General features: G+C 46.2%; 1 protein-coding gene across 3 annotated transcripts in view; it reads right to left on the reverse strand.

Moving 5' to 3' along the window:
• BNIP3L (BCL2 interacting protein 3 like) overlaps positions 1-18487 on the reverse strand; it is a 66796-nt gene that overhangs the window by 38947 nt on the left and 9362 nt on the right. For all 3 annotated transcript variants that reach the window (XM_029604086.1, XM_029604087.1, XM_029604085.1), the window contains exon 3: positions 12682-12751. In XM_029604086.1, coding sequence (XP_029459946.1) covers positions 12682-12751 — 70 coding nt within the window. The remainder of the gene's footprint in view (positions 1-12681; positions 12752-18487) is intronic.

Genomic DNA, 18487 nt, shown 5'->3' on the forward strand with positions numbered 1-18487 from the left:
TGTCCACTTTGTAATTCACTTGTGATGCAAAGAGGTATACTGTTGGTTGGCCCCAACGTTGAAAGATCTTGGTCGCCACTTCTGGATCCAGAGACCACTCATAAGGTTGGAATTGATGACTGAAGCGATCCGCCAGTACATTGGGAATTCCTGCTAGATAAGTGGCCCGTAAAACCATTGAGTGTGCTAGGGCCCAGTCCAAATCTGAGCTGCCTCTTGACAAAGGAGATACAAGCCCGTACCTCCCTGTTTGTTGATGTACCACATGGCTACTGTGTTGTCTGTTTGTATCAGAACAGTCTTGTGGGAAAGGCAGTCCTTGAACGCATGCAGCGCATAACGTATAGCTCGAAGGTCTAGGAAGTTTATCTGAAATGTGGCTTCGGGTTTTGTACAAGTACCTTGAATCTGCAGATAACCAATGTGTGCTCCCCACCCTAAGGTGGATGCATCTGTAGTTAAGGTCACTTGCATAATCGGTTGTTGGAAAGGTAGGCCTTTGAGCAAGTTGTTCATGGTTGTCCACCATAGGAGCGAGAATCTTAGTTTCTGAGTGACTTGAATTGGATAAGAAAGCGGTTGGATGGCTTGTATCCATTGTGTTTTGAGTATCCATTGCGTGAGTCTCATGGCTAATCTGGCCATACGAGTGACGTGAACTGTGGAGGCCATGTGACCCAATAAAGTGAGACATTGATGAGTTGTTATTTGTGTGCGTGCACGTAGAGAGCCTGCTAACGAGGCTAGTGTCTGTGCACGGTCTTTTGGAAGAAAAGCTTTTGCTGTTATGGTGTTTAATTCTGCTCCGATGAATTGTAACAGATGAGATGGTGTGAAGTGGGATTTGTGGTAGTTGATGAGGAATCCCAAAGAATGGAGTAGAGTTATTGTGAGCTTGAGAGAGTTGAGAGCTCCTTGTCTTGTTTGGCTTCTGATGAGCCAATCGTCCAGGTAAGGAAACACGTGTACGCCCTTGCTTGTGTAGATGGGCAACTGCCACTGCTAGATACTTTGTGAACACTCGAGGTGCTGAGGCAAGGCCAAATGGTAGCACCCTGTACTGGAAATGTTGATTTCCTACTAGGAATCGTAGATATTTGCGATGAGGAGAGAATATTGGAATGTGAGCGTAAGCATCTTGTAGATCCAGAGAACAGAGCCAATCTCCTTTTTGAAGTAGAGGTAACATGGTGCCCAGAGAAACCTTCCTGAATTTTTCTTTTTTCAGAAATTTGTTGAGATTTCTGAGGATGGGACGTAGGCCTCCTGTTTTCTTTGGAATGAAAGTAGAGTAGAATCCTCTGCCCTGATGAGGCCGGGGAACTGGTTCCACGGCCCTGGCTCTCAGAAGGGTGGATAATTCTGTTTGTAAGAGTGTGGATTGGTTGTTTACTGTCCAAAACGAGGTGGGTGGAGTGTCATTTAGTACAGTGAGAAAGTCCAAGTGGTACCCCTGAGATGTGATGGAGAGTACCCACTGGTCTGTTGTAATGTGAGACCAATTGTGCTGGAAGAAAGCAATTCGACTTCCTACTGGCAAACTTGGGGTCGGATTGGTAGACAGGCTGCTGCTCTCTGGTAGTTTCTCAAAACCCCGATGTTGATTCCTAGGTGCTCTTGGTTGATGAGACTGTGTTCTCTGAGTTGGCCTGGATGAGCGTCCATGGGCAGGAGGTGGATAATAACGCCTAGGCCTATAACATGGACACTTGGATTCTTTTCTCAGGAGTCTTCTTGATGGTACTTGAGACTCCTGAGGTACCGAAGATAGTGATTTCAGGGTTTCTGAGTGTTCCTTTAGGAGGGAAACTGCTTCTTTTACCTTATCTCCCTACACAAGGGAGATCAGCCAATTTCTCCTGAATTTCAGGTCTCAAATCTGAGGCCTTGAGCCAGGCCCATCTTCGAGCACTTATCCCTGTGGCTGATAGTCTTGATGCCGTTTCAAAACTATCATATGCTGCACGAACCTCGTGTTTGCCTGCTTCCAGACCTTTATGAATTATGTCAGAGAAAGACTCCTGAACTTGCTGGGGAAGAGTTTCAGAGAGCTCTTGTATTTGCTTCCATAAGTTACGCTGGTATTGCGTCATATATAATTAGTAGGACGCAATCCTGGAAACTAACATGGATCCCTGAAACATCTTCCTACCTATGTTGTCTAGGAACCTGTTGTCTCTTCCTGGTGGAGTTGAGGAAGGAGTTTTCGGTCTTTTTTATTTCTTTTGTGCTGACTCAACTACCATTGACTGGTGAGGTAGTTGAGTCTTCTGGAATCCTGGAATGTGTTGAACCAGGTAGGTCACATCAGTCCTCTTGTTGACCGGAGGTATGGAGCAGGGATGCTCCCATAACCTGTGCATCAGTTCTACGAGTTCTTCATGGACTGGTATGGCTAAAACCTCCTTTGGAGGGTCCTCGAACTGTAACACCTCCAGGGTTTTTTGCCTAGTGTCTTCCTCAGACTGTAATTGAAAAGGAATGGTGTCAGCCATATCCTTGATGAAGTTGGAGAAGGATAAGTCCTCCGGAGGGGATTTTCTACATTCCTCTGGAGAAGATGGCTCCGAGAGGACTTCTTCGGAAGAGGTATGAGTGTCTGTATCCTTCCATGTATCAAGTGTTTGAGGTCAGGACACCTTTGACATCGATGATTGTCCTCTAGGTTTCGATGGAAACAATGGGGATATTGGTGGTATTGGCCTTGGAATCCCCGATGGACCCGGGATCGGATCTGGAATTGGTGGTTCTTCGATGGTATCTTCTCCCCTCAGTAGTGGTATTGGCAGTTCCTGAGGTTTTGTAGGAATTGCACCGATAATTGTATCTAATTTTTGTAAAATCCGTGCAAGAAGGAATAAATCAGGCATCGGCATCGATGGAATTGGCGATGGAACTGGACAGGGCATCGGTACTGGCATCGATGGATCCATGGACGGAACCGGTAGGGGCATTGGTAATCGATGGATCCGGTAATGGCATCGGTACTGGCGTCGATGGAATCGATGGAGACAGCACTGGCGTTGGCTTCGAAGGAAGAGTCGGTGCTGGCATGGAGGAGCGGATTCCTGACAGCCTGGCGGATATAGCCGTCCAGTTCCACCCGCATAGCTGGTGAGACCAGAGCAGCTATGGGGGGAGGCAGTGAAGGCGATTCTGGTACCTCCGCAGAGCCCTGAGGAGGTATGGTTCCCGGCACCGATATCGGTGGGGATCGCTGTGGGATGGAAGGCCTCGATGAAACGTCCTCTCTCCGAGGTTTCTTAGACGGAGGTGCAGGATCCTTCGATGGACCGTCGGATATCGGGTCGGTCTCGGGATCGTGAGGCCTCTGATGCTTCTGTTTGTGGTCGGTGCTTTTCTCGATGACAGGCGTTGATTTTATCGAGCATATAGACGGGGTTAGTGATCTATCACCCACTGCATCCGGTTGTCTTTTCTTCAGGACGACTTTGCAGACCGCTCCAGCCAGAGACGACTGCGTGGATGTCGAAGTTGAAGGCATCAGTTGTAAATGGAACAGGTGTTCCATTTTATCCATCCAGAGTCTCCTGCCCTTTGGCGTCATTTCGGCACACTTCGGGCAGGTTAAGACATCGTTCTCTCACCGAGACAGAGCACACACTCCAAGTGTGGGTCAGTGATGGACATTGTTCGACAGCAAATCGGGCATTTCTTAAATCCCGTAGCCATTATGAAGTCAGACAGCCATCGATGACTTTCGGCTAATAAACGGTACGGAACTGACGGGAAAAAGAAAAAAAAAACAAAACTTACTGCGATGATAAATAATGGGAGATCCCTGCGGTTTTGAAGTTTTTCAGTTGTTTTAGAAATATGGTGAAAATCACCACAGGACTCCAATTAAGCACGAGGCTAACTGCTTCGCAGAAAAAAGAAGACTGAAGGGAGACCCCTGTGGCTGAGAATATCATGGCATGCTCAGTGGGCACACTGTGCCAGTCAAAAGTTTCTAGAAACTTTCGGGATGATTCAGTAAAGTCCGCGGGAGAGCAGGCGAATGCCCACTCACCTGTGCACGCGATACAGTATTTAAATGACAGGAGTGGCAGCTGTCAGCGGGTTTGACAGCCGATGCTCAATTCTGCCGGCATCGGTTCTCGAGCCCGCTGACAGCCATGGGCTCGGAAACCGGACACCGGCAAAATTGAGCATCTGGTGTTCGACCCGACAGCCGCCGGCAGACTTCTAATTTTTTTCTTTTTTTTAACTTTTTTTTTAATTCTTCGGGACCTCCGACTTAATATCGCCATGATTTTAAGTCGGAGGGTGCACAGAAAAGCAGTTTTTACTGCTTTTCTGTGCACTTTCCCGGTGCTGGAAGAAATTAGCGCCTACCTTTTGGTAGGCGCTAATTTCTGAAAGTAAAATGTGTGGCTTGGCTGCACATTTTACTTACTGAATTGCGCAGGAATACCTAATAGGGCCATCAACATGCATTTGCATGTTGAGGGCGCTATTAGGTTCGGCGGGTTGGACGTGCGCTTTCCGCCCCTTACTGAATAAGGGGTAAGGGAAAACGCGCGTCCAATGGCAGGTTAACAGTGTGCTCCGGAGCGCACTGTACTGTATCGGCCCGTTTGACAGAAGTTTTTCCGTATAGGGCTCCATTACTGTTGTCACGCATATGTGAGGACTAGCATCCTGCTTGTCCTGGGATAAAACAGAAAACATTAAACAAAATTAAGAAATAAAATTTATCATAATAGTAAAACTACACTAATAAAAAGAATATCTCAAACAGCTGACAAACAGAACATCCAATAATTTAAAAAGCATATAAATATTCTTGACCCCACGGCCCACCAGACAGTCTTTTCCAGCAGCTAGGCCCCGCTGCCCCTCCTGCTCCTCATTGCTGGGCACCGATGCTACTGTTTCAAGTCCTGCAGGCCATACTGTTTCTCCTGTTCTTGAGTACTAGGGGAGGTCGATGCCACTTCTTCAGTTTGGGCCAGCCACGCTGCTCTTGACTACAGGGGTGGGGGGGGACGGACAATGATACTGCTTCTTCTAGGCTCCTCCCCAGCCACACAGCCCCTCCTGTTCATAACTGCCAAGAAGGAGAAGAGGAGGGAAACTGATGTGACTTCTGTCCCACAAGTCATGTTGCTTCTGATCGGGGGTGGGAGGGCTATGACATTCCTCCTGCTGACCGTGTCGGGGTCCGAATTTGATATCATCTACAGGCTGCTGTTCTTTCTCGTGCTAGTAGGAGAAGCATGATGGAGAGTGGGGAGGAGTTACTGCCGTCAGCCAAAAGGATAATTTAATTTGCTGGCTCAAATTTTGGTAAGGCCATGGCCCCTGCAATCTATTGTTCTATCTTTCTTGCCTAAGGAGGTTTTGAAGTTTTCATTTGAATCAGTCCAGTTCCTAGCCGTCCGTGAATAAGATCAGGGACATGGAGGAGTATCGCTTCCTGTGTTCCTTCGATGTCAAGAAACTTGTGTGGTATCTGAAGGTTTCTGAACCTTTTGGAAAGTCGGATCGACTGTTTGGCCTTCATGGTGGAAGGAAGCAGGGCGAACCAGCTTTGCGAGCTACGATAGCTCGCTGGATTAAGGAGGTGATCACAGAAGTGTACGTGGATGCTGAGAAGACCTATTGATCCTATGTGATCTTGACCCACCTCCAATAAAAGATAGGTGTCCACCTATCTCCTCCACCCGAAGGTGGGTCAGCAAACCTTCCTTGGGAAGCTTGAGACGGTCTGCCACCAGGGGCGGATTGTGGGAAAATGGTGGCCCAGGGGATTTTTCTCCATACTGGCCCATGGGTACCCAACATCTACAATATAATTTACATATATATGTACACACCCCTATATTTTGGCATGGTCCTCCCATATCAACACAGTACTATTTGCCAACACTCAAAGAATAACAATCCCACCTATGAAAAAGAATACCACAAATATTACACCAGAATCTAAAATATCAATACACCTCCTATCAGAGAAACAGAAAGGCCAAGCTACTACAGATCCCTACAGAGAAACCACATGCTAAAAGAATGCTTCATCTCAGTCTTTGCATGCAGAACACAAACTCTCACCAAATACAGAATAAAGCCACATAAAGTATAAATAGAAATGTGCAGACAAAAATTAAACTGTAAAACGTATCACGCCAGACTCTATACAGTGCAACAATGGAAAAACAAAAATGTCACTATTCCTCATGAAACAATCAATAAAATCAAGATATAAAAATCATGAATCATAATTATAAAATCATGCTAATAAAATAATTTCAAAACAGCTGATGAATAGAATATCCAATAAAGACTCAAGCAAATTTTGAAACCTTTACCAAACACTAATAAAATATTTCAAACAGCAGACACATCACCTACTACCTCTCTGGCCAGTCTCTCTCAATCACACAATGCTCTCGCTCCCTCTTACTTACACACAGGATTTCAATCACACACATGTTCTCTCCATTTCACTTACAAACAGGCTCAATCAAACACATGCCCTCTCTCTCACAGCCACAAGCCAGCCAAAAACATGCTCCATCTCTCTCTCGCACACACACATCGACTCACACAAGCACCCTCCCTGCCTTACACACCCGCACCATTCCTTTCTCACACACACAAGCACCATTCCTTTTTCACACATACACACACAGAAGCACTCTTCCAATCTAAGGCCCCCAGCTGAACAGCTGGTCTCCAGCGGCGGTTAGCAGCACCGGTATTCACTTCTTCAGCCCCTGCCGGCCTCGATTTTAATTTCTTCGGCCCCCGGCGGGGGCTGGCTGGGCGGCACCCATCTTCTTTTCTTCGGCCTCCGCCGGCCTTTATTTTAATTTCCTCGGCCCCCACCAGCTTGGTCTCTGGCGGGGGCTGGCTGGGAGGCGCTGAGGCTGGGCTGAGGAAGATACTGCAGTGCAGGCTTCAAGAGACCATTAGCAATGTGGTTGAGACCACGTGACCAGCTAGACCGGCCCACCGAGGGAAGCCCAATCTGCCCCTGTCTGCCACCCGAGCCGACTCCTCTCTTGGACTGTTGAGGATGAAAAAACTGAGACCTACCAAAAGGCAGAGTCCTCTGAAAAGTCGGGTTTCTGTAGGGACGAAAACGCTTGGAAGCCCTGAAATGAACCCCTCAGAAAAGGGGCACTGCAATTGCTTCTTATCCTCCAGTAAACCAGGGAACTGGTGATTTGCCCCACTTACTGGCCAGCTTTTCCAACTCGCTCCCAAACAAGAGTGAGCCTTAAAGAGCATTTTGGTAAAATTAGCCTTGGAGGCTAATAGCTGATGCCTGACCACCACTACCGAAGCTACTCCTCTGGCCGAGGTATGGCCGAAATCACAGTCCGCGTCTGCCAAAAAGGTAGCAGCGAGTTCCATAACTACTCTGGAATTTACCATGGAATCATCAATCTCCTGAGAGAGAAGCAGACAAGAATGCACCACAAGAGCGCAACAGGAAGCAATCTGCAAGGTCATTGCTACTGCGTCAAAAGCCTGCGTAAGGATAGATTCAATCCGCCTATCATGCACATCCTTCCAGACCGCTCCTCCTTCCCACAGGGATAGTCATCCACTTAGATACGGTGCAGACAAGCACATCCACCTTGGGAAACCACAAATGCTCTCTCTCACAGCTGGATCCAGAGGGTATAGGCCTTCCAAAGCCCGACCCCCTTTGAAGTTTGCCTCCGGGGCGTCTCATTCAAGATCAATCAATTCTTGAATGGCGTCCATAACAGGAAAAAAGCAAGAGGTTTCACGCAAAGAGACCAAAATGTGATTCTTCTTCGGCTCAGACACAGAATCCACCCCATGCACTCCCAACATCTTCAAAGTCTGAGAAATCAGGGCAGATAGTTCATCTCTATGAAAGAACCGTAACATATTTTGATACGGTTCCAAATCAGGAGGTATTTCACCATCTTCCAAGGAATCAGGATCTGCCTCATCATCCGTGCCATCCAGGTCCCCACTGGAAACACCATAGGAATGGAAGAGGAAGGGGTTACCGGCTAGGATCCGACCTGACCAGAGTGGGCAACATGGAGGACTGTGCCTGAGCAAGGGCTTGTAAACCTTGAAAAACTCCATCCAAGAAAAAAACAGTCTGATCCAGACCAAGCCCAGAAGATACTGGAGCAGGCTCAACTGAACTGCCATCTCCCGCAGAGGAGCCAGTCAAGGGAGTACCAACATCTGGCACACTTCCAGCCAAAACCGGAACTAGACCATCATCAGAATGAGAGGATCCAAGCTTGGCAAAATCAGAGGATGACAACTCTCCCTGAGCATTCGAACAGTGCTGACACATGATGGATGACAGGTCAGGCTGAAAAACCCTAATATGACAGGTAACCCAAAGAGAAAGGCGCTTTGGCTTCTTGTTTACCGACGCCAAGAGCAGCAGTAATGGCGTTTAAAAGCTCGTGCTTAAAGAAGCTGTGAGCACAAATTATAGGCGCCTCAGCAATAAGCGCGGCAAGGTGCACGCACTACCAGTTCGCCCTGCTATAGCATATCACCATGATCAAAAAAGTTATATGTACAAAAGTCACACCTAACATGGCGCACACAACACGTGCACAGAGCCAACACACTGTGCACACTGACGTCCTGTAGAGGGCAGTAAAGCATGCGCAAGAGCACGCAAAAATGCCACAGTGGCCTTCCATGTGGTGTGCAGGAGTAAAGCCTATTGCAGGGCCTAGTCAACCAGAGCCGCTGAAGCCGCCAGGCTGCCCAGGTCCCCTAACTCCAACAGGGGCAGGAATGTCATCGGGATGGAGTGCCGAGCACAGAGACCAAAGGAAGGCCTAAAAACCCCCTATCTTTGTAGGTAAAACTTTTTTTTTTAAACTTATCGGAGCTCAGTGCTTACCAGTTGAGTACAGAGATGATCTCCAGCTGCGGGGGGAGAGGGCATCTGCAGTCACCACCGCGCTCGGCCTTCTGCACCTGCTGCTTTTCAGCTGTACAAGCAGCTAAATCCACACTGGGAACCTGCTACCGGACCACAGTACACCTCTGAGGGACCAAAGATATCACCTCAGGAATTCTCAACCAGGGGAGGGACCTTTAGGTATCACCGCAGGAGAGTGGGGCTTTCGTTTCTCAATTTAAAAAATTCTCCTTTCAAAATTCATAGCAATCCCCATCTGCTGGAGACTGAATACTCAACTCAATTACCCCATATATAAGGAGAACCTTAAGTAATATAGCATAAGTAATTTTAAAACACACATTTATTAAGAAAGACACATCCTAATACAACCCCACTAAATACATGTACAACCACACTATTAAAAACATCACAAACATGAATATCATATAGGCAGTGAATATTTATAAATATAATATTATCATAAACAGTATATCATTCAACTGAATCTTCACATATATTATACTAAAGTGCTTATAAGTGCAGATTCTCGTAGTTTTCAACGCCACAGCTTTCCTCCATTGGTCACTGCCGTAATGTAATTCACTTGAGTACTGCCCGATACTACTCCCGACGAAGATCTCCGTTTCACCTGCCAAGCAGGCTTCCTCAGGGGAAACTTCTAATGTCCCATGTGTGTCCAACGAGGGACCGCACAAAAATTTGTATCCAAGTCACGAATTTCTCCAAAAGTTTAAATTCACTTCAACTTCATCAAAGCTTTATCTCAATTCTTCAATTTGGTCACGAAACTTCAAAAAGCGGAAGTGACATCATCACTTCCTTTCTGCAAGGAGATCCTTGCAGAAAGGAAGTGATGACGAAACTTCAAAAAGCGGAAGTGACATCATCACTTCCTTTCTGCAAGGATCTCCTTGCAGAAAGGAAGTGATGATGTCACTTCCGCTTTTTGAAGTTTCGTGACCAAATTGAAGAATTGAGATAAAGCTTTGATGAAGTTGAAGTGAATTTAAACTTTTGGAGAAATTCGTGACTTGGATACAAATTTTTGTGCGGTCCCTCGTTGGACACACATGGGACATTAGAAGTTTCCCCTGAGGAAGCCTGCTTGGCAGGTGAAACGGAGATCTTCGTCGGGAGTAGTATCGGGCAGTACTCAAGTGAATTACATTACGGCAGTGACCAATGGAGGAAAGCTGTGGCGTTGAAAACTACGAGAATCTGCACTTATAAGCACTTTAGTATAATATATGTGAAGATTCAGTTGAATGATATACTGTTTATGATAATATTCTATTTATAAATATTCACTGCCTATATGATATTCATGTTTGTGATGTTTTTAATTGTGTGGTTGTACATGTATTTAGTGGGGTTGTATTAGGATGTGTCTTTCTTAATAAATGTGTGTTTTAAAATTACTTATGCTATATTACTTAAGGTTCTCCTTATATATGGGGTAATTGTGTATGTTGGGGAACCAATATTTAATTATTTTCCCTCAGTTATTGTATGCCTTGGAGACTGAATACTGGCAGGCTAGGGTCACTGCAGCAGTATATATACTGTGATGTCAGCTTGCTCAGTCTCCATCTGCTGGCAGGGGAGCATAACCCACTGGTCCTGAGTCCATCTGTCTACACACTAGGAAATAGTTGCTTTCAGCACTCCTCTGCATCCCCTATAGCAGGCTGCAACTCAGACTGATGACAGTCTCCAGAGTTCAGAAGTTTCAGTTTTTGAACATATTTCTGCATTTATTATACCATGAACAAATGATGAGCAGCAATCCGCACACTAAGCATCAGTCCTTGGAACATCTTTTTTCCAGAAGATATCCACTTCCCTTTTTCAAGGCCGACTTCACCACTGAGTGATGTGGAAGCTAGAACACTCCAAACCCCAGAGGGGTCTGAACCCTGTTCTTTAAGTTGATCTTGCATGCCTCTGGAAATAGTCTCCCAAGTCTTGCCTGCCTCTGGCAGGCAAGACTTGGGAGACTGCTGTATTCTCATCTGAAGGTCCTTTAAAAACTGGAATGGAAGCTGATGACACAGGAGCTGAATAAATTGCAACAGCCTGAAGACATCCATTCTTGGGTTGTCGTCTTTCATGAAGTTAATGGACAATGCATTCAGCATTTTCTCCAAAAAGAAGGAATAACTTAAATCCTCAGGAGACTAGGTATGCTGCAAAAGAACCAGGGAAGGGCCAGAAGGCATTCCTATACTCTTCATCACTAGTACAAGGTGGGACATTCATCCACAGCTTGGACAAAGAGTAAAGTGACTGAGGAGATCTCTGTTGATCTGATGGGAAGAGTACTGTCAGGAACTCCCAACTACACTTCCAATTCTCCCTCTAAATTCCTGGGGGTGAAAGCTCTGGGTAGAGGGGAACCAGCTCCTGCATTGCATGGACTCATTCTTGCTGGCAAAGTTTCTCAAGGGGATACATAAATATCTCAGGGACTTCCCTGAACCCTGCTATGTGGGACAAGTTCCGCCATTCTGGACTGAAGAGGGTCCATCTTCCCTCTCTAGACCTCAGGAAGTAAAGAAATTCCTCACCATTGTAGGCAGTTGGCTCGCCATCCACTGAGGCCCCTGAGCTGGAGTAGGTAAGGACATAGCCTTTTCTGAAACCCAGATGCGTTCATCCTCATTGGGTACCATAATGGCAGGTGAAGTTGAAGTTTAAGAAGAGCCTGAAGGAGCAGGTACTGGGTTCTGGGAATACACTTGATGCCTCGGCACTCTGTGCTGGCTGCATTCACATGCTCCGCTGGCTGGAGTCAGGCAGTATCATCGGCACTGGTACTACCCTTTGTGCGCTTTTCATTGCGGACAACCATGCCAATTAAACAGATAATATCTGCACAGAGATACTCTGCACCAAGAGCTTCTTGGTCTGTGCCAGTGCAATTCACACCAGTGCAACTGAAGGAATTCTTGACTGAGTTTAATCAGCCTCAGGGAGAACAAAAGGCCTGAAGCTGGAGTATAAATAAAATCAGCTGTCTAAAACAAGAGCATTTCACAATAAACAAATTAAAAAAAAAACCCAATAAAAAAAAACACTAGATCACAGAAAACTGCAAGTTTTGCAAATGTATTGCTTCTATATTTTGCTTCAGGGACCCAGTGAATATATTCACAAGTCTAGTAACAGCTATGGTATTCACTCATAACCATATATGTAACCTAAGAAAGAAAGGAGAAGATAATTTTGATATAGTCAATAGTTGGATAAGGTACATTTTAATGAAAAAAATGAGAAATTTGAATGATGCATCATTACCAAGCATTACATTAAGCTGATGGGCTGAGTGTGAAAAAGAAATGAATATAGAAAAATGGTAGGAGAGTGAGCACAGAACAGAATACATTGAGAAATACAATCCTATTTCAAGGCATACTCACTACCAGGTACACACATTTTTTTTTTCAAAAAAGAGAGGATAAAAGGAGCCACAGGTATAATTTCTCAATCTCTTTCTGGCTGATTTGATTACATCCCACTGGAAAGGACATGATACACACAACAAAGTAGATCCACAAAATTAGAGGAATACTACAGTATAATGAAACAGACTAGAACGTTTCCGAATGCCATGATCCTCCCAGTGGAATGCAAAGTTATATATATTTTTTCCCCTAGATGAAGTTCATAGACAATTTAAAAAAAAATCATTAAAAATGTTTGAAAAAAAGGTTCTTTTCTTTCTTGCTTCATACAGTCTGTATAATTAACTACTTGTATATATACAGTACCTGAGAACTGTTGTCTCTGCTAGTGTGCATATCCACATCAAAGGTTATCTGTCCTTCCTCAGGAGAGGGGCTGGAAAGATACAAAAATAATAGAGTCACAAGAGTTGTTAGCCTTGACAATGCACTGGGGTGACCTCTTATGATTTATCAGATAAGTGACCTTGTTGCAATTTGGAGGCAAGAGGCCATGAACCAAAGATGGTCCAATCCACAAACACAAGCCTAGTTCCAGTACATTTTTAGGAGAGACATTTTTTGGATTGTGATTCACAATCCTCTAAAGAAGGCAGGCTAATCCACACAATGGCTTATGCAGTAAAGCTGACTCGCTGACATCACTGACATATAGCCCTGCCCTGACAATAGCCTGCCAATATCTCTAAAAAAAGGCAGACTATGGACAAACTGATTATACCTGAATATGACTATTAACACGTAGGTCCAGAATTGGATGTACTCCTCCCGATTTTTTGGGGATCAGAAAGTACCGGGAATAGAACCCTAGGTCTTGCTGCAAATACGGAACGGGTTCTATTGCTCTTGACTGGAGAAGGAGGGAGACCTCTTGATCCAGAAGAATGGAGTGTTCGGAAGTTCTCCATGTCTGTAGAGGTGGGGAGTCCAGTGGCAGGGCGAGAAAGTTCAGGTGGTAACCCTGAGCAATGATTGCCAGTACCCATTGGTCGGTTGTGACTTACTGCCAAATGTTGTGAAAGTGGCACAGTCGACCTCCCACTGGTATGCTTGGCAGAGGAATCCGGCTGCTGCTCTCCAAACAGAAGTCAAAAACTGGAAGCAGGTCCTGGCTGGGGAGCTGCTTGTGGCTTTTGCTTTTGGGCTTGGCGAGGCTGAGGCTTTAGATAAGGTCTCGTAGTACGGGACCTTGCTGGAGGTGGATAGGCCTTCCTTGGACGGTGGAACGACTTTAGAGTCCTTCCTGAAGGGCTGTCTTAAGGAGAAGTCTGAAGGCATTGAGGAGAGCTGTTTAAGGGTATCATGATGGTCTTTTAATTCAGCTACCATTCGTTGGATCTGTTCACCAAAAAGATTGTCTCCTACACATGGTAGGTTAGACAGCCGGTCTTGTACTTCTGGGCGAAGGTCAGAAGATTTGAGCCAGGCCCATCGTCTTGCCGAAATGGCAGCTGCAGACACTCTGGTAGAGGTGTCAAATATATCATAAGATGTTCGAATCTCATGTTTTCCCACCTCAAATCCTTTGTTGACAAGGGTTTGTAACTGGTCTTGGAATTGTTCAGGGAGGGATTCAGAAAGGTCCTGTATCTGCTTGAAGATGACCCTATTATATTGGGTCATATAAAGCTGGTAAGCAGCAATTCGGGAGATGAGCATGGCCCCTTGGAACACTCTTCGCCCAATGTTGTCTAGGAACTTTTGTTCCTTAGCAGGTGGGGTAGATGAGTGAGGTTTCGACCTTTTTGCCCTCTTTTGAGCCGACTACCACAACTGAGTGGTGGTCGAGCTGGGATTTTTGAAAACCTGGGGCTGATTGCACTAAGTAAGTAGTGTCAGCCTTTCTGTGTTCTGGAGCAATTGATGCAGGATTTTCCCGGTTCTTTTTGAGGAGATCCAGAAGAACTTGGTGAATGGGTATAGAGGTAATCACCTTGGGGGCATCCAGGAATTGTAGTAACTCCATCATCTGGTGCCTGTCATCCTGTTCCGTCTGAAGTTGAAAGGGAACCAACTCAGACATTTCCTTCACAAAATTTATGAAAGAGGTCCTCTGGAGGAGAACGCTTCCTACTTTCAGCGGGAAAAGGAGGTGAAGGTAAGTCATTGGTGTCTGTTGAAGTATCATCACCCCATGTGTCATAAAGGTCAGCAGACTGACCTGTAGGATGAGAAGGAGGTTGGATACCTGAAGGCCCCAGGCGAGGCTCCGAGAAAATCGAAGGAATCCCCGGGGGCACCGATGATGGCATGAAAGGCATCTGTGTCGGCATCGAAGGCAACGATGGACGTAACGGCACCGATGGATGAATCTGTGGCGAGGGACAAATTGGCATCGATGGCTGAGGCAAAACTCCGGATGGAGAATGCGAAACGGTGTTTCTCCTCCTGATGAAGCTGTCAACGGGGAGGGCACCGGAGCCATCGGAGACCCGGGATCCATCGGTGGAAAGGCGGCCATCAGCGCCTCCATCCGGGATAGCAGCTGTGAAAGCGCTGCGGGAATCGGGTCGATAACTGGTTCCACAGCCGATGCCGGAGGAACCTGGAGACGTTGCATCGCCTTGTCGATGGCCTCCTGAACCAGCCAGTCCAGTTCTTCTCGGAGACCTGGAGCAAGCAGCCCCAGCACCGGAACAGAAGAGGGAGGCAGAGGCACAGTCGGAGGGACCACCTTTACAGGTGGAATCGCGACTCCCAAACCCCGAACGGGTGAGGGTGGCCTCGATGAACCAGTCGCAGGAAGGGTCGGTGCCTTTCCTGGGCGGGGCTTCTTCGACGGTGGCTCGGACGGTAGCGAGGTTGATGATTTAGCTCCCTCGATGGTCCGAGTCTTACGATGTCGATGTTTTTCCCTGAGATCCCCTCGATCTTGAGGGGGAGTAGAGGGTGTCGACGGCCGTGAAGACATTGATGGCTGTCTGTCACCGGTTGGTGGTCGATGCTGGCGCGAAGTCGACTGTGCCGGTTCCAAAGATGTCGATGCGATGGACGGTATCGGGGTCTGAGCACGGAAGAGGAGTTCCATTTTCTCCATTCTGGCTTTGCGACCCTTAGGTGTCATAAGGGCACATTTAGTGCAAGTCAGGACATCATGCTCATGGCCTAAACACATTACACAGACTCCATGGGGGTCTGTGATAGACATGGTGCGAGTACAGTCTGGGCACCAACGGAACCCCGACGCCATGGCCATAGAAAAAATTGAGCCGCGGTCCGGTCGATGGCCAGTAGGCCGCAAGGGCCAAACTCGACAGTATTCGACGGAAAAACGGTCAAAAACTTACTGGAGTACCGCAGCTAGAGAAAAGTTAGAGGAGGGACCCCTGTGGGGCAAATTAACTGTAGATAATTCTGTGAGGAAAATTCCTGTCAGGAATCTCTTCAGAGCTCCTAAACTGCAAGGCTACTGCTGCGTGGAAAAAAGAAGACTGAAGGGGGACCCCTGCTGGCCGCAGGGTTAGTGCCATGCTGGGCATGCCCAGTAGGGGCCAGTCAAAGTTCTGGAAACTTTGACAGAAGTTTTCCGTGATTGGGCTCCATCCTGATGATGTCACCCATATGTGAGGACTACCATTCTGCTTGTCCTGTGAGAAATACCTTTATCAAATGAGTGTCCCATATAATTATTATATTCACTAGGGTAAGCTGCTCTATTTGATATTATTGATTTAAAAAGTTTATTATTGAACAATTATCTTCTTTAACTTGGATCCATGATTGTGGACTGCATTAGGAAGGAGGAATGAATATCTTTCTGAAATTGTAAGAATTTGAGTTTAATTTTCTAAATTCCACTTGTGTTTAACTCAAGATTGTATTCTTGTGAAATAATTCCAATAAAATGATAAATAATAAAGAAAAGAAAAAAAAAAAAAGAAGGACTTTAATATGGACGTAATCTGGTCCATTGCCTATGAGGCTGCTGTGCCTTGGGCCATAGGATGTCTTTCTTCCAAATGAATTTCATTTTCCCGAAAGCGGTTGCGAAAGGAAACAGATTTCCTACTGTGCTTTCTTGGTGGGGCCACAGCTGCCAACAAGATAGCGGAGTCTGGAGCTCTCATGTGCCTTGTTGACAAAAGTTCCATAAATGAGAGCTTTGGGTCTTTTCTCTAGCGGTTCTTGCAGAAGAGGAGAATGATGTCACTTATATGCCCAGGAAGAGAGACCCAAATTGATCCTTCTCCCCAATTGGAATGATGTGGAAGAAGCAGAAGAGTAAACTTGAATTGGAGAAATCCCCACATCCTCCTGGTCTGACAACTCAATCAAATCATCCGGCATTAGCCATGAAGAAGGTCTAGTCGATAATGCTCCCCTTTCTCCTTGTCTAGGAGGCATATGTATGGTACCTTTCAGAAGGATTGCCTTAAGCCTTGAAACCTTGCCTAGTGCGACAACTTACTCAAAGGGAGGTTGATGCGTCAATAGTGTTTGGTTTTATATGAGCAGAGGAGGACTGGGTGCATAGTTGCGTCGCACGGGCAACGTGTCGAGTGATCTATCAGGCGCATTGTGACCTTGATGTGTAGAATCCTTCGGATGTGTCAACACCCTCTCTGCATCATGCTTCCCTTGTGTCCAACACTCCCGTGCCATCTAGGATACCACCTTAAGTTGTGGGTCTGACGTACTCTGCAATTTGGTCGACTTTGTCACAGCAATGCCCGTCTTTAAATGGAGTACGCTGGGACTTTTGGCCATCTGGCTTTTTTTTAGCCAGAATAGTTTCCACTGGGCCTAATCAACAAAGCCCTCCTTACCAGTTCTGTATAGTAGGATTTTGGACTCGAGGATGACTGGGTAGAGTGGCTATCATGCGGAAGAGAAGAAGCATAAACTTCCCATCATCAATGATCCCTCCTTCTGCCTGGCGACCTTAGCAGCCACTGCCTTGAGTGCAGGGGGACATCGACGATGGACATAATTTTGCCGCACTGGCAATAGTTAAAGCCTGGCACCTTGTGAGACATGATAGTATTGAAAAGTGCTGTTTTTGGGCTTCACCATTGTCAAGGAGTGAAAAAAAAATGGAGAGACGTATCTGCACAACCGCGTGGAAAAAAAGAAACTGAGGAGACTGCAGAGAATGGGCGCGAAGAACTGCACAAGCGCACATAGGACTTTGTGATTCTTGGAGAAATAGCTTTGACCCCATGACACTGGATGATGTCACCCAGACTGCATAGCTAATTCAGTCTGCTTATGAGGAGAAGAAGGAGAAGTAGTACTAGTAGTAGTAGTAGTACTAGTAGTAGTAGTAGTATTAGTAGTAGTAGTACTAGTAGTATGAGGAGAAGTAGTATGAGGAGAAGAAGGAGAAGTAGTACTAGTACTAGTAGTACTAGTACTAGTAGTACTACTACTACTAGTAGTAGTACTACTACTAGTAGTAGTACTACTACTAGTAGTAGTACTACTACTACTACTACTACTACTACTACAATGGCTGACAGGCTGAGGAAAAGAGGATGAGCTGGAGGCAGGGAGGATGAAGAGCCTAGTTTTTGAGGATTTTAATTTTTCAATCTGCAGAGCCCGAGAAGATCTCAGAGCTGCTAGCTACACTGACTTCCTGCAACTGCTGACATTTGTGGCAACAACCACGGGCACCGCTGTGTTTCCTCAAGTATTGGCAGATGCAAGAAATAGCAGAGCCTGCAGCTCAAGAGCTCCTTTTGGACTTCATAGATTGCCACATTAAAACCAACACCAGAGCCCTCAAGTTATGTTGCATTACTGCAGAACTCCTGGGGGAATTCTGCACGAGGGAATGTACAGGAAACTCCTTTAGAACACCTAAAGGGATCGGCCACAGCTATCTGGCCTGGTCCTCCTTAAGGACCAGCCCCACAAGGGATTCTGGGTGAAAGGAGGCTCCCCTTACCATACAATAAGGAGTCAGTGCCCAGAAGAGTTATAGAGGCCCCGGCGAGCAGGCAAGAACCCAGTCTATGCAAAGACCTGCTGTGTTTCATATTTGAGTGTTTCCTGAAATGCATTATTTTGCTTTTCACTGTAAAGAAAATTGCACATAAGGAAACAGCCACAGTTTGCATCCCAAGCTGCTATCACCCAGGCTGCAACTTTGAGAAGTAACTTTGCTCTG

This window comes from Rhinatrema bivittatum, chromosome 5 (assembly GCF_901001135.1).
Source record: "Rhinatrema bivittatum chromosome 5, aRhiBiv1.1, whole genome shotgun sequence".
Lineage (NCBI taxonomy): Eukaryota > Metazoa > Chordata > Amphibia > Gymnophiona > Rhinatrematidae > Rhinatrema > Rhinatrema bivittatum.